This window comes from Poecilia reticulata, linkage group LG2, assembly GCF_000633615.1.
Source record: "Poecilia reticulata strain Guanapo linkage group LG2, Guppy_female_1.0+MT, whole genome shotgun sequence".
Taxonomy (NCBI): domain Eukaryota; kingdom Metazoa; phylum Chordata; class Actinopteri; order Cyprinodontiformes; family Poeciliidae; genus Poecilia; species Poecilia reticulata.
The window spans coordinates 40800011-40812832 of NC_024332.1; the positions used below are offsets into that span (position 1 = coordinate 40800011).

Sequence of the window (12822 nt, forward strand, 5' to 3'; positions counted from 1 at the left end):
GAGGGGATCAATCCTCCTGGATATTTTGCCCTTAATAGACAACTTTAACCTTCTTCTCTTCCTGAAAATGTAGCAACAACTAAAGATTCACTTCTGGTCTTACACAAATCTCAAACTGGTTCCTGCACCTGATTTTTCTTTCAACTAGATTAGTTTCATTATGGTTTATCTGTTATTCATCTCACTGCTTAAAGCTGAACTAAAAACAATTATAGTTTTCACAACTGAATAACCGAACACCATAAACTGTTCTTAAATAGAACTGAACAGCACAGCAAGAGCCAGCTAAGTTCTGACATTTATTTCTCTAAAAATAATATTAAATTAAAAAAAAGATACTTTAATTAGTAAAAGTATACAGGTCTTTCATGTAGGGAGATCAGAAAACTGTTTTCTGGGAACAAATCCAGTAAAAAAAAAAATCTTTGCCTCAGTTCAGAGACAGTTGGCAGTTTTTCCTTTCCTCACATTGATCCAATCTGCCCAGTAATACTGGAGTTCTGCTGGTAGAAAGTTAACAGTGATCAGGTTCTTATAAAGCCTGGACAACTCTAGACTTTAGATTTTAAAACTTTTCTTTGATGCCTTAAAAAAAGCCAAAAAATAGTTATGGACTGCATATATATCAGAAGTTACTGTCCATAGTTATATGTACTGTTACATGACTGTTTGCCTCCAATATTGGACATGAAATCTGTTTTCTAATGAAACATTTTGCTTCAATCTTAATATGTTTAGCACAAGGTTTTCATTTGGAAACAACCAGAGAAATCCTGAATTAACGACATAGAACTGACCCAAAAGAAACATGTTATTTTAAAATAGCAGACTGAAAGAGAATCATTTTTATAGTTACAAAAAATTTTGGAAATAAACTATTCAGACTGTTTTAGTTAGTTTGAAGACCTGGAAGCTGCAGATAAAATGTTTTAATTGAATTTCAGTCTCAAACTAAATAAAAGTCTCCTGTAACGTTTGTAACGTTTGGATCCGTTTCAGGGTTGTCTGTCTCAGTACCTGTCTGTTCACACTGTGGACTGGCTGACCTGCTGCAGGATGGCCCACGGCGTCACCAGWGGACTCGCCTTCCTGCACACTGAGCTCTACAGAGGAGGTAAGAAGTCGTTATCACAGGTTCATGGAGGAAACTGTCAGTGATTCACTGTAAAGYTTCCACTGAGCTGACAGAGGGTTTGGGAACTATTTTCTCTGGCGGATGCATCTTTGTGAGGAGCATCAGGGATAGCAGGATGGTTTGTGTGGGAGTCAGAAGAAAAACAATCTGTGTTTTCATAGTGATGAAAACAGACATCAGTCAGTGTGAGAATTTTTTCTGACGGTTTGGACGAAACGCCGCTCAGCGTCAGATGAAAAAACGATTCATTCTCACACACAACATGCAGGAGGGAGATTTCACAGAGTAGCACCATCTCCTCCATCTGCTTTGCTTTCTGTTTGGTGTATTTCTACTCTAGATTCACAAAGCAGATTCCACTAAGCTCATGCAGATGCAGACATGCCTTTTGAGTCCAGCTTTTACCATCATGTCAGTTTTTATCTGGTTGTCTGTAAAAGTAAAAACTGATTTTCAGTCGGGATGAAAAGTGTAACCCTTAACTTGCAGCAGGTACTTTTCAACTTGCTGTACGAAACAGAATATTTTGTATATTTTTTCATAAATTAAAGATTAAATAATTTTCTCATCTGTCATGGGGGATTTTCTTAGAAAAGTCTTGCTTTAGAAAATAAATGATTTTATCCTCAGACCTGAACTCACCTGTTGTGTCTGTTCCCATTCAGACCAGTACAAGCCCCCCGTGGCCCACAGAGACCTGACCAGCAGGAACGTTCTGGTCCGATCCGATCTGTCCTGTGTCCTCGCCGACTTTGGCTTGTCAATGAAGCTGACTGGAACCAGAACCTGTCGGCCCGGAGAAGATGAAACCATGGCCATATCTGAGGTCTGGACCGATGGTTTTTCCTGAGATGTGATTAAGCTGTAATCAGATGAGTGGGCGGAGTTAATGGGCTGCTTTTGCAGGTGGGGACGGTCCGGTACATGTCCCCGGAGGTCCTGGGAGGAGCGCTGAACCTCAGAGACTGTGAGTCGGCTCTGAAGCAGGTGGACGTGTACGCCCTGGGTCTGCTGTWCTGGGAGAGTTTCAGGAGGTGCTGCGACCTGTTCCCAGGTAAATCCTGACCCCRCCTGCACTGTCTGACCACCAGGTGCTCAGACCGCCTCACTGAGGGGTCGGTGTGTGTTCAGGGGAAGCCGTTCCAGAGTACCAGCTGGCGTTCCAGGTCGAAGTCGGGAATCATCCGAGCTTTGAGGACATGCAGATCCTGGTGGTCCGAGAGAAACACAGACCCAGATTCCCAGAAGCCTGGAAGGAGAACAGCCTGGTCAGTATCCCAAACTCTGTCTGTCTTTCATCACTTACAGTATTTATCAAACTGAAGGCCTGTAGGTCAAAATCCAGCCAACAACATGTGGCCCTCTGGAGTCTGGTGGCCCTCAAGATTCTAAAGGGCCACAAAAATATTAGTTCAAAATAAACAATATTTAAATATTTTTTACTTAAATCAAATCAGTTTTTTGCATATTGTCAAACTTCATTGTGAAAAGATGTTAAATATTTCATTTTRTGAAGTACTCAGTGAATGCAGAGGAAGCTATAATACTTTAACAGCTTAACAGATCATTTTATCTGTATATTTTGCCGTTACCTGCCCTTTGAGGACATTCAAGATATTGATGTGGCCCAAAATTAAAATTTACAGATGGGCCTTACAGAATGGATTCAGGATTGAAAGGCCCATCATCACATCTGATTTATTATTTCTTACAGAATGGATTCAGGATTGAAAGGCCCATCATCACATCTGATTTATTATTTCTGTTTAAAATGACTAAAACAGATCAGATACCTGATAATGTTTTAGAACTGCCTGGTTGTTTAGGGCCTGCAGCTGCTGTTTGTCACCGACTCAGTTTGATGTGTTTACAGGCTCTGCGGGCTCTGAAGGAGACCATGGAGGACTGCTGGGACCAGGACGCCGAGGCTCGACTCACGGCTCAGTGTGCTGAGGAACGCCTGGCTGACCTCGTCCTCCTGAGCCCCCATACAGCGCTGCACAACCACAGGTAGAGACCGAGATCACACCTGGAMMAGAGGAGGTACAGGAACAGGAAAATGTTTAGCTCTCCCTAGAAATCACTATTCAGTCATTCTTCTTCTTCTGTGGAAAGGTGTATTACCACCACCTACACGAATACGATCCWATGAGTTTTTGAATCTTCCATTACCAACAGGAAGGACAYAAAGTTTTTGCATCTACATTAACTGGATCCCCAGTCCAATAAGCTCTTCAAACAGACATTGTTTGGTAGTGGTGTTGCTACATATTTGGTCCAGCAGATGTTTTCTTCCATCTGAGTATTTRCAACAGTCTAAGAATATTAACCTTGCTAATTTGGATTTGTCACTGCTATTAACGTCACAATACTTTGGCTCTGCAAATTGTGTTTTCCAATTCAAAAACTTGTCTTCCCCTGGTTTCTTGTTCTCACGTCTGGTTAAGATCCATTCATTTGATTCAGGTGTGTTGGAGCAGGGAGGYATCGAAAAGTTGTAGKATGGAAGCTTTTCAGGATTGGGTTCAGGAACCCTTTGTGTACTGACTTAGACCCACATATTGCTTTTTCATTCTGAAACAAAAGTCGAACCTTTCACTTATCATGATATACACAACAGTAGCTATTTGGTGTTAATTTTAATATGGAGGTTAATTTTAATATGGAGGTTAATTTTAATATCCTGAAATGATTAAATATGAAATTTAATCATTTCAGGATTTTTCTTCTCTAACGAACTGGTTTATAGTTCCAATCCCACCACAGCAATAAACTCGTGAAACAATCTTGCGTTTCTGCTTTCTATTCTTCAGGAATCTGACTCACAGCCGCTGGACTCCTCAGGTTGGCTCCGCCTCCTGCTACATCGAGGATCTCCAMGTGGGCGTGGTTAAAAACCTCCAGGGAGACGGGCACTCGGCGTCGGTTGTCAGGACGGCAATGAGTGGAGCAGAAGTTGGAGAGAAGAACAGGAACTGCATCAACCAGCAGCGGCAACAGGTAGAAGCTCAACAGGCGGCATATTAAATATGAATCCATATAGAAATAAATTCTGACTGTCTAACTCCCCCACCCTCTCTCTCCTCTTACAGATTAAACCTCGTTCGGCCTCCTCAGACTGCAGCATGATGACCTCCAGCRCCCTGAGGGCTGACTCTGTCCTTTGCAGCGTCTCTCAGCTAAACGGTAACTCACTGAACTCTGAAGCTCAAATTAGAAAACTTTAATCCATATCAAATTTAACTAGAGCTCCTGTCCTGCAGGGGGCGCTGCACCCAGTATTCCTGTCTGTCTGCAGCTCACAGAGGAAGACCTGGAGGCCTCCAAACTGGACCCTAAACAGGTTATCTGTTTATTTAGTCTTCAGTCTTCCTCCTCACAAGGCCAGGATCTATAAAYATCTGTGTCTGCAGGTTCAGAAAAACCTGAGAGAAACTTCCCAGGAAAACCTGATGGARYATTCTCAGAAGCAGTTTGGATCAACACCACAAACCTCCAACCTGCATCACAGTGTGGAGGTAAAACTTCTCAGTTTCTCTCAGTACYGGAGGAATTGTTACTGAACTCTGTAACACCTGTTCCTGTTCGTCCTGCAGGCGACCAATCAGGAAGCAGCAGGACCCTCCTTCTCTGTCCAGCCCCTCCCCAAGCAGCAGAACGTCCCCCAGAGGCCCACCAGCCTCCACCTGCTCCCCAAACCCAGCGAGTCCCGGCTGAAGCTGGGAAGGCTCAGGTCCACCCACCGACAGGTATGACACCCTGTGATCTCATTGGTCAGAGAGAATCAATTGGACCAATCAGGTTCATCTGTATCCAGACAGCAGAGAGAAATGATGAGGCTGAATCTGCAGGAATCCTGATGAGAACCTCATCAAATTTACAWATCTGACGATTAACACCATAAATCAGTAAGATGCTGATCTGCAAAATAAATATTTCYAAATATTTAAGATAATTGTTAGTTGCAGCCCTACATCAGATGAACCTCCTGTACAGGTTTGTGTGATTCGTTCTCCTCCAGTAAGAATGGATCTTGTTTGTTCCAGGTGGAGACAGGTGTGGCTAAGATGAACCAAGTTATCCCATCTGTGGAGGCACAYCTGGTTACCACGGTTACCAACATGAGGGGCAGCGCCGCGAACGGGACCGAGGTCCTCTGTGCCTCCAGCAGCCACAACTCCGGCGTTCCTGTTCTGGTGACCAATAAGACGAGAGGAGGAGGGAGAACCAACCCTGCAGGGCCGCAGGAGGATGAGGGGGATGAAGGACGAAGAGGAGGAGGAGGAGGAGGAGGAGACGGGGACAGCCGACTGAACCTGAATCTGAACTTCAGTCCTGATGAACATGAACCTCTGCTGAAGAGAGAGCAGCTTCCTGCTGAGAGCGACCCTCCTCCTCCTCATCATCATCATCATCATGGTCCATCGAGCAGAGCAGGAGGACAAGGATCCAACTCCAACAACAACAACAATCGCCTCCCGCTGGGCTCAGAGCTCCATCTTCCTGCAGAGGTCAGTGTTCCTAAAGCAGAAACCAGGAACAGTGAACCTCCTCCTGCAGGCTCAGTTATTCATCCTGCATTAGAAATGGTGTCGGTTCAGCCTGAGGCCAGAAGTGAAGCCGCAGATTCTGAAACGTGTCAGAAAGAAATGAAAACTCCAGCAGAAGGAGGCCAACAGGAACAGAACTCAGCCTCAGAAGCATCAGTAGCTCCTCTGAACCCGTCGTTGGTAGAGATTACAGCTACAGCAGCTCCACCTCTGGACATCTGCACCCTGGAAACTAAAGATTTGGATCCTGCTCCTGCAGAAAGTCTGGCATCAGAGCCTGTAGAGCTGCAGAATCAACCTTCAGAAGCTCAAACAGCAGGTCTGTTGCTCAGGCCGACGAAAACCAGGAGGCCGGAGCGTCCATGTTCCCTGGACCTGTCCTCCTCCTGCATCTCCTCAGGTGGGTCAGCATGCTGTCTGTGCAGAAGATCCAACTAACCCACTTCTCAGAGTTTGTGGTTCTTGTTCCAGATATGCAGGAAACAGTCAAGTTAATTTGTACAGCACATTTCAGCAGGAAGGTAGTTAAAGTGCTTTACACTAGAGAAATATAATACAGTCACCAATTATGAAACAAGCAATAAACATTACATTTTTATCCATCATCAAAATCATCAAGCACATACACATCAAATATATTAATGACTCAGTTATTATGAATCAAAAGCAATTAGCCTCTGTTTAAATGAACTCAGTGTTTCGGCTGTTTTGCAGTTTTCCGGAAGACTTTGGTACTTTATGTGACTTCACATAAAGTCACATAAAGTACCGACCACATAAAGGTGTGAAGGTTCAGGTCCAGTCCAGATTTCATTAGTTTCTAGCTGCAGTAACTGAAGCTGTGTCCTGACTCTAGATCGTTCCTCCTCTGGCCCAAAGTTAATACCTTCACTTATTATGAACAGTCCATGTTTCTCCTCCTGCTTCCTTATTTCCTGCTCTCTTCTCCTCAGATGATGTTTCTGTGATGGATCACGGCAGTCTGAGCGCCACAGGTGAGAAAATCAAGCGCCGCGTGAAGACTCCATACACCCTGAAGAAGTGGCGTCCAGCCTCCTGGGTGGTCTCCTCGGATAAYGATCTGGACCTGGAGTTTGAGTTCAGCAGCGGTCAGGTCCAGGTGTCGTCTGGCCCACTCAGAGCAGGAGGAGCAGCTGTGCCCAGAATCAACCAGTCCAAGTCCAGCATGGCTGTGTTTCTGGTCGGAGGAGGAACCACGGCGACCACGACCTCAGAGGCGGATGGGATGACCCAGTTCTGAGAAGCCTGCTGCACCCAGTGGAGATGTTGTCTTCTTCTTTTTTTAATAATTTAACTTTGGTTCTTAGCAGTTAACTATTCTGAATACAAAACAAAAACAACATCTGAGGTGGAACAGACCTGATGGAACTGATGCTGTACATTTAGAGGGCATTATTTGTGAAACTCGTCAGATGGAAAACAGGAACTGGAATAATCTACTCTGTGTGCTCAGCAGGGGGCGCTGTGCACCACATCCTACAATGAATAGGAAAAAGGGCAACCAGATGCAGAAGGATACATAGAGCGAAATCTACAGGATTTTCTTCTGTAATTTGTAGGAATTTTTATTCTSTGGAAGCAGAAACAAGTTCTTCAAATGTTTCCCTGGATATCCTATTTAAAAAAAATAGTGTCTGAGAGCATTTTAGGRTCTTTTTGAAAGGTTACTTTATAGAAAAAAAATCTAATCCTAAACCCTTGGTGCTGAGATGAGACAAAATGGTAGAGCCCCTTTTAGATAGATAAACCTTCCAGCTGGTTGGTTGTGACCTGCCTGAGTCAAAGCATTTTCCTTTTTATGYCTGTCACCATGGCAACACACCGGACACACAGCCGGTCAGACATATTTCATTATCTCCACCATTATGGACTGAACAGTGTTCATAAAGATGATTTCAAACAGTTGGATAGCACCGAGATTCACTTTCTCTGATGTCCAACAGTAAAAAAAATATTAGTCACATTCACACTTTAAWTGTTTGGCTGCCACTTTGATAAATGTCTTAATTTGCACATTTTTCTCATCTTCAGGCCCAAATCAATAAGCACAATAACAAATCCCTCAAGATTTCTGTACGGAAAGAGGATCTGGTTAATTTGGGTGTGATGTCATTTCCTGATCCACATTTTAACTTCTGATGTAAATCAGGTCTTTTTGATCACCAGGTGATCTACCTGGTGTTAGTGAAGAGGTTCTCCTCAAATGCAGGTCTTTATACCTGTATTTGAGTTTTCTACCCAGAATAAAACATAAAATAATTTGTGATATTACTCTGAAAGGAGCCTGCAGACGAGTCGACGCTCTGGACAGATTTTCAGACATAAAACTGGATCAGATTTAAYCTRTAGATCTATTATTTATAGATTATKTTATAGATGATGATTTCACAGAAAAGATCAAAACCTYCCTGTTGACTCAGTTAGTGGGAACAGAGAGGCTTTCATCCAATCATGTTTTATTTCTTTAAGCACTTTAAGCACAGAGTTAGACTAATGTATTGTGTATGTGGTTCAGTTTTAGCACAAAGAGCAACTGATTTAAAAAGTTCTCACTGAAACAGAAAATGTTGATCTGCAGCTTCTGTCTTAACCTGTTTAGAGTCGGATCAGATGGTCAACAGACTGACAAGCCTTCTGTTGGAGAATCTCTTTTATTTTCACTTTTAAAAACTGGGTATAAAGAACCATATCGAAGCAGGACTGAAGTCTGAAGACAGAGGAATGAAAACGACAGGCAGGTTCAGGTTACGGCTCAGATCACAGCGGAACTGAATGGAAAACATCAGAGCTGTTGGAAGACAGAAGAAAAAATTTAATCTTTTTGGTGAACTGGACCTTTAAACAGCTGCTGTCTTGCCCCGTCAACATCGTCTTCTCCTTGATGATCCATTAAAAACCTTTAGAGTTCAGACTTAATGTGATTTTAAATAGTTTTAGTCTGTGAGGTTAAAATCTTGAATTCTTCAGATTCTATCAGATCTCATTTTCTATCGTGTTAAAAGACAAACTGGTTTCCAGCAGGAAGTTTTTAATGTCCATTTTTCTAAAACAGGAGTTAGATCTTTTTAAAATATATATAAAAACAGCAGAACATGAAACAGGTTTCAGTCCAGTTTCATGTTTTCTTTGAGCTTTTTATAACAGAAGCTCTGCAGATGCAGGAGCTTCTTCTGCAGACTGCGGCTGTTTTTATAGAAATGCCTGCAGCGATATGTTACATTTATTTACATTTCATCTATATTTAAATGTGCACTTGCAGTAAATTAGCAGCATTTAGCATTTAATAATGGTGTCAAACTGTTATTTAAGATCTGAAGATGCCTTCTTAGTTCTGTTTGGTTATTTTTGTATTTTATACACTTTGTACTGTTTTTAGATGCTCTGTGTGTGTGTGAATGTGTGTGTGAATGTGTGTGTGAATGTGTGTGTGAATGTGTGTGTATTCTGAGAAACTGTTCCTGTTTCATGCATCGGTGGGTAGACTGAGCTGAACTTCAGGGCCAGATTAGTTCCTGGAGAACTGAAGCTGTTCTTTCATCCAGGAGGAATAGAACTTAATGAAAGAAGACTTTTCATGGGAGCGATGGTGAAGGAGCTCTGGTTTTACTGGTTTTACTGGTCCAGGATGAGTCCACCKGTCCAGCTGCTGCAGCCGTCAGTCATCATGTTCCTCCCACTAAAAGACTCAGCAGCTAATTTTGTAGCCTCCCTCTGTACAGCTCTTTCTGCTGATGGATGACTGAACGTTATAAACTGATCTTTCATTTGCTGGATCTTGGAAAGAAAGTTAAGTTACATCTTCATCACAGTAAATTAGAATCTCACTGGGAACTTTGCTTATTTCTATAAAAAAGTGAAACCCATATATTTGTTTCATACACAGTCATGTGTGTATAAAGTGTTTGTTTCTGTTTAYTTTGAGGTTTRTGACTTACAGCTAATGAAAAGACMAAATTCTGCTGGTCTAAAAATACCATAAAGGATTTTATACACAGTAATGTTGACTTACTGAAAACCATTGTCTATTTGAGAGACAGTAAATGATTCTAATTTGTGGTTTGGGCTCCTTTTGCATTAAGTGCTGCCTCAGTGGGATGYGGCATGGAGACAAGCAGCCTGCGGTTCTGCTGAGGTGTTAATGCGTCTTAAACGAGGCCATCAGCTCATCTGTGTTCTTAGCTCTTCTCTTCTCTTCCTCTGAAAATTAGGACCTCGATTTCCAAATTCAATGTAACATTTTCTTTCATCTGAAAAGAGGAGTGAGCCAAAGTCGAGTCCTTTTCTCCTGACGTTGGTTCAGGAGTGGTTCAACACAAWGTTTTCACTCATGTCTTGGATACATCTGAGTGTCRGGACCATGAAAATCACATCTTASGTTTTTAATGARCTTCATTTTATATCCTCTCAATGCTCTGGTTATCATTATTGCTTWTCCATCATTTAGTAGATTTCTTTCTTCCACTACACTTTGCATTATCGTTCCTGGATACATCACTCTGAACAGACTGATTCTGAATCAATTGTGCTTTTTAGCTTACTTTTCTGATGCACTAAATTTGAGGTTTTCATTAGCTGTAATAATAATCATAGTGGTCAAAATGAACAAAAATAAAATGCTTCAAATATATCCATATGTGTATAAATGAATGTATCGTCTCACTTTTATAAATTTGTGAAATCAAGTAACTTTTCCATGATATTCTACAGTATTGAGATGTGACTGTAACTGTCACACTGTGCTGTTAGTTAATTATGTATGTTAGAGGAAAAAACAAACATTTTAAATAGATAGCAGCCAAGCAGTGTGTGCATTAAGTTTTATTATTGCAAAATGTAAAAAAAAAAAAAAAAACTGTAAAAATGACGTTTTTCAGAAGTTTGTTTATTAGCTGTTATACTGAACTGAAATCACAGGTTGCTGCTGAATTTCCCTTTAAAGTCTTTACTGTAGCTCTCATATTTGTATTTAATAATCCTTGTCTGCATCTGTAGAAATACATTCAGAGTTAATATATTCACCAATGTAGCCTCGTGCATGACGCATCAGCTCAGTAAAATGTTTTCTGTTGTAAACGCAGCAGGTTTAAWGGGGCTGATTCTGGTTCGGTTCTGCTCCTGGACTTTCCATCTTCATCGAARYAAACCCTTTCAGTTCCACCATCTTTAAATAGCCCTCCTCTTGATGCCTGCTGCCGTCTGATTGGTCAGCTGGGTAAAAACCGAACAGAAGCGGCCTCTTTAAGCCTCCCTGTGATCATGTCCTGCTTGCCGTGTGACTGATGATGTAGATATAATCCGATATGTACCGACTGTATGTCCTCTGATGGTTCAGGGATGTTTGAGCTGTTGTTGAACTTGTTGTGTGTTTCTGTGTTTTTCTGTCCAACATGTTTCCTTCAGTGTAAATACTCACTGTAAGCTTCCATAGGGGACCAAGTAGCACAGCTGTATACGGTTAGTGTTGTATTCTGAGCTGCTCACAGTTAGAACATGTTGTATCTCCTTCACTGCATGCTGCCCAGTCCTGCACTCCATTCTTTAGCAAGGTTCATCCCAGCATCTCATATATTCATGTAGAGAYTGAAATAAAAATATTGGAGCTTTGAGTTCATCTTGAAATTAAAASAAAACGTTTCAGAGTGTTTCTTCATGTCAGGTTGTTTTTCCATAATGTGGGGGAAAAGATGAGGAATTTAGCGATTCGGAAGAAGTTCAGAGTATTTGAGAGTATCCAATAAGATATTATCCAAATGATTCCCTAACTTTACACCTTTTGATCCACAAAATAAAAATTTAAAAGTCTTGTGACCCAAATTCTTGGTTTAGCATGCAATAATTTTTATTGAGTCAGTTAAAATGTGATACAATGGCAARACAATCAACAGCAACCGTAAATGTATTCACTATCACTAATATGCTGCTTTATTTTCAAGTTCTGTCTTTATCTTTAAAGTATTGATAAAATGCACATTCTTTCTCTCTGCTATTTTTGCTATCAAGGTTTGCTATCACATTTTTTATTTTGGTTTCCATTTTTCTGTTTTTATTTTTATACCTAGGAAATTAGTAAATCAGGGGGAAAGGATAAAAGATCTCAAATWAAGCAAAGGGAAAGTCCTGCATGATGTTTATGTTTTAAATAATATCAGTTAGCAGGGAAATCATAATAAACTGGAAGAGTGACCAACAGCAATACTGCCATCGTGCGGTGAAATATAGACACTGCAGCTGACAAAGATTCCGATTTAGCAACATGTAGTGAAAAGAATCCGTGTATGGTTCGTTCTTTGGTTTTTTCGTTTCAAAATAAAATTGGAAAAACAAAACAAGAATCCGTTTTTTTGTTTTTTTCGTTTTTAAAAAGAAATTAGAAAAACGGAAATTGCAAAAATAAAAAATCAGATTGTTTTAGTTTGGCTTTGCCATCTCAATAAAAATAAAATAGGCTACGGTGGTAGTTTTAATTTTTTTAATAAAAATTGAAAAGCGTCTGTGGTCTGGTCTGGTGTCCATCTCCATCGGCTAGTTTGTGGAGTTAAAACATTTATTTATTCCACGGTACATGACTGTATTTATCAACAAGTTTACTTTTGGATTGTTAAGATAAATTTGAAGGAATATTTTATTAAATGTCAGACATCCTGAAGTGACCATCATCTCTGAACCTGCAGTTTCTGTAGATTCCCATCGTTGTCAATCATGTACCGTAAAATGAATTTCACCGATGCAGGATGCTCAATCAGAGTAAGTACAAATATTACATTTAGTTTATGTATGTGCTTTCTTGTCAGAATGGATTTATTACACAATGGAAAGTGTTTGAGGATGAATGTTAATCTTTATACCATTGTCCTTGGGATACAGTGTAGCTTAATAACGTTAGCAAGAGGCTTAGGTTGAAGTTAGTACGTGATTTATAACCTGTAATCCAGAAGCTGGACTCATTCAGCTGACCTGGAAGACTCGAGTAAGACTCGAACTTGAGATGTTTTTAGATGACTGGTTGTTAAACTATTTTATCAGCAATTATGGTGGCTACCCAGAGAGAACCGCACATGTACAGGTAGCACATACAAACTCTGAAAAGCTTTATATGTGATATAAACCCAGGAACTT

At 40.9% G+C, this 12822-nt stretch overlaps 1 protein-coding gene across 1 annotated transcript in view; it reads left to right on the forward strand.

Annotated features, from left to right (window-relative positions):
• LOC103461763 (bone morphogenetic protein receptor type-2-like) overlaps positions 1-11312 on the forward strand; it is a 21979-nt gene extending 10667 nt beyond the window's left edge. The window contains exons 5-17 of the mRNA XM_008404116.2: positions 261-274; positions 1000-1114; positions 1801-1961; positions 2042-2189; positions 2267-2403; positions 3009-3145; positions 3949-4135; positions 4228-4321; positions 4399-4478; positions 4549-4653; positions 4732-4884; positions 5182-6085; positions 6639-11312. Coding sequence (XP_008402338.2) covers positions 261-274; positions 1000-1114; positions 1801-1961; positions 2042-2189; positions 2267-2403; positions 3009-3145; positions 3949-4135; positions 4228-4321; positions 4399-4478; positions 4549-4653; positions 4732-4884; positions 5182-6085; positions 6639-6946 — 2543 coding nt within the window. The 3' untranslated portion in view covers positions 6947-11312. The remainder of the gene's footprint in view (positions 1-260; positions 275-999; positions 1115-1800; positions 1962-2041; positions 2190-2266; positions 2404-3008; positions 3146-3948; positions 4136-4227; positions 4322-4398; positions 4479-4548; positions 4654-4731; positions 4885-5181; positions 6086-6638) is intronic.
• Positions 11313-12822: the final 1510 nt, after the last annotated feature.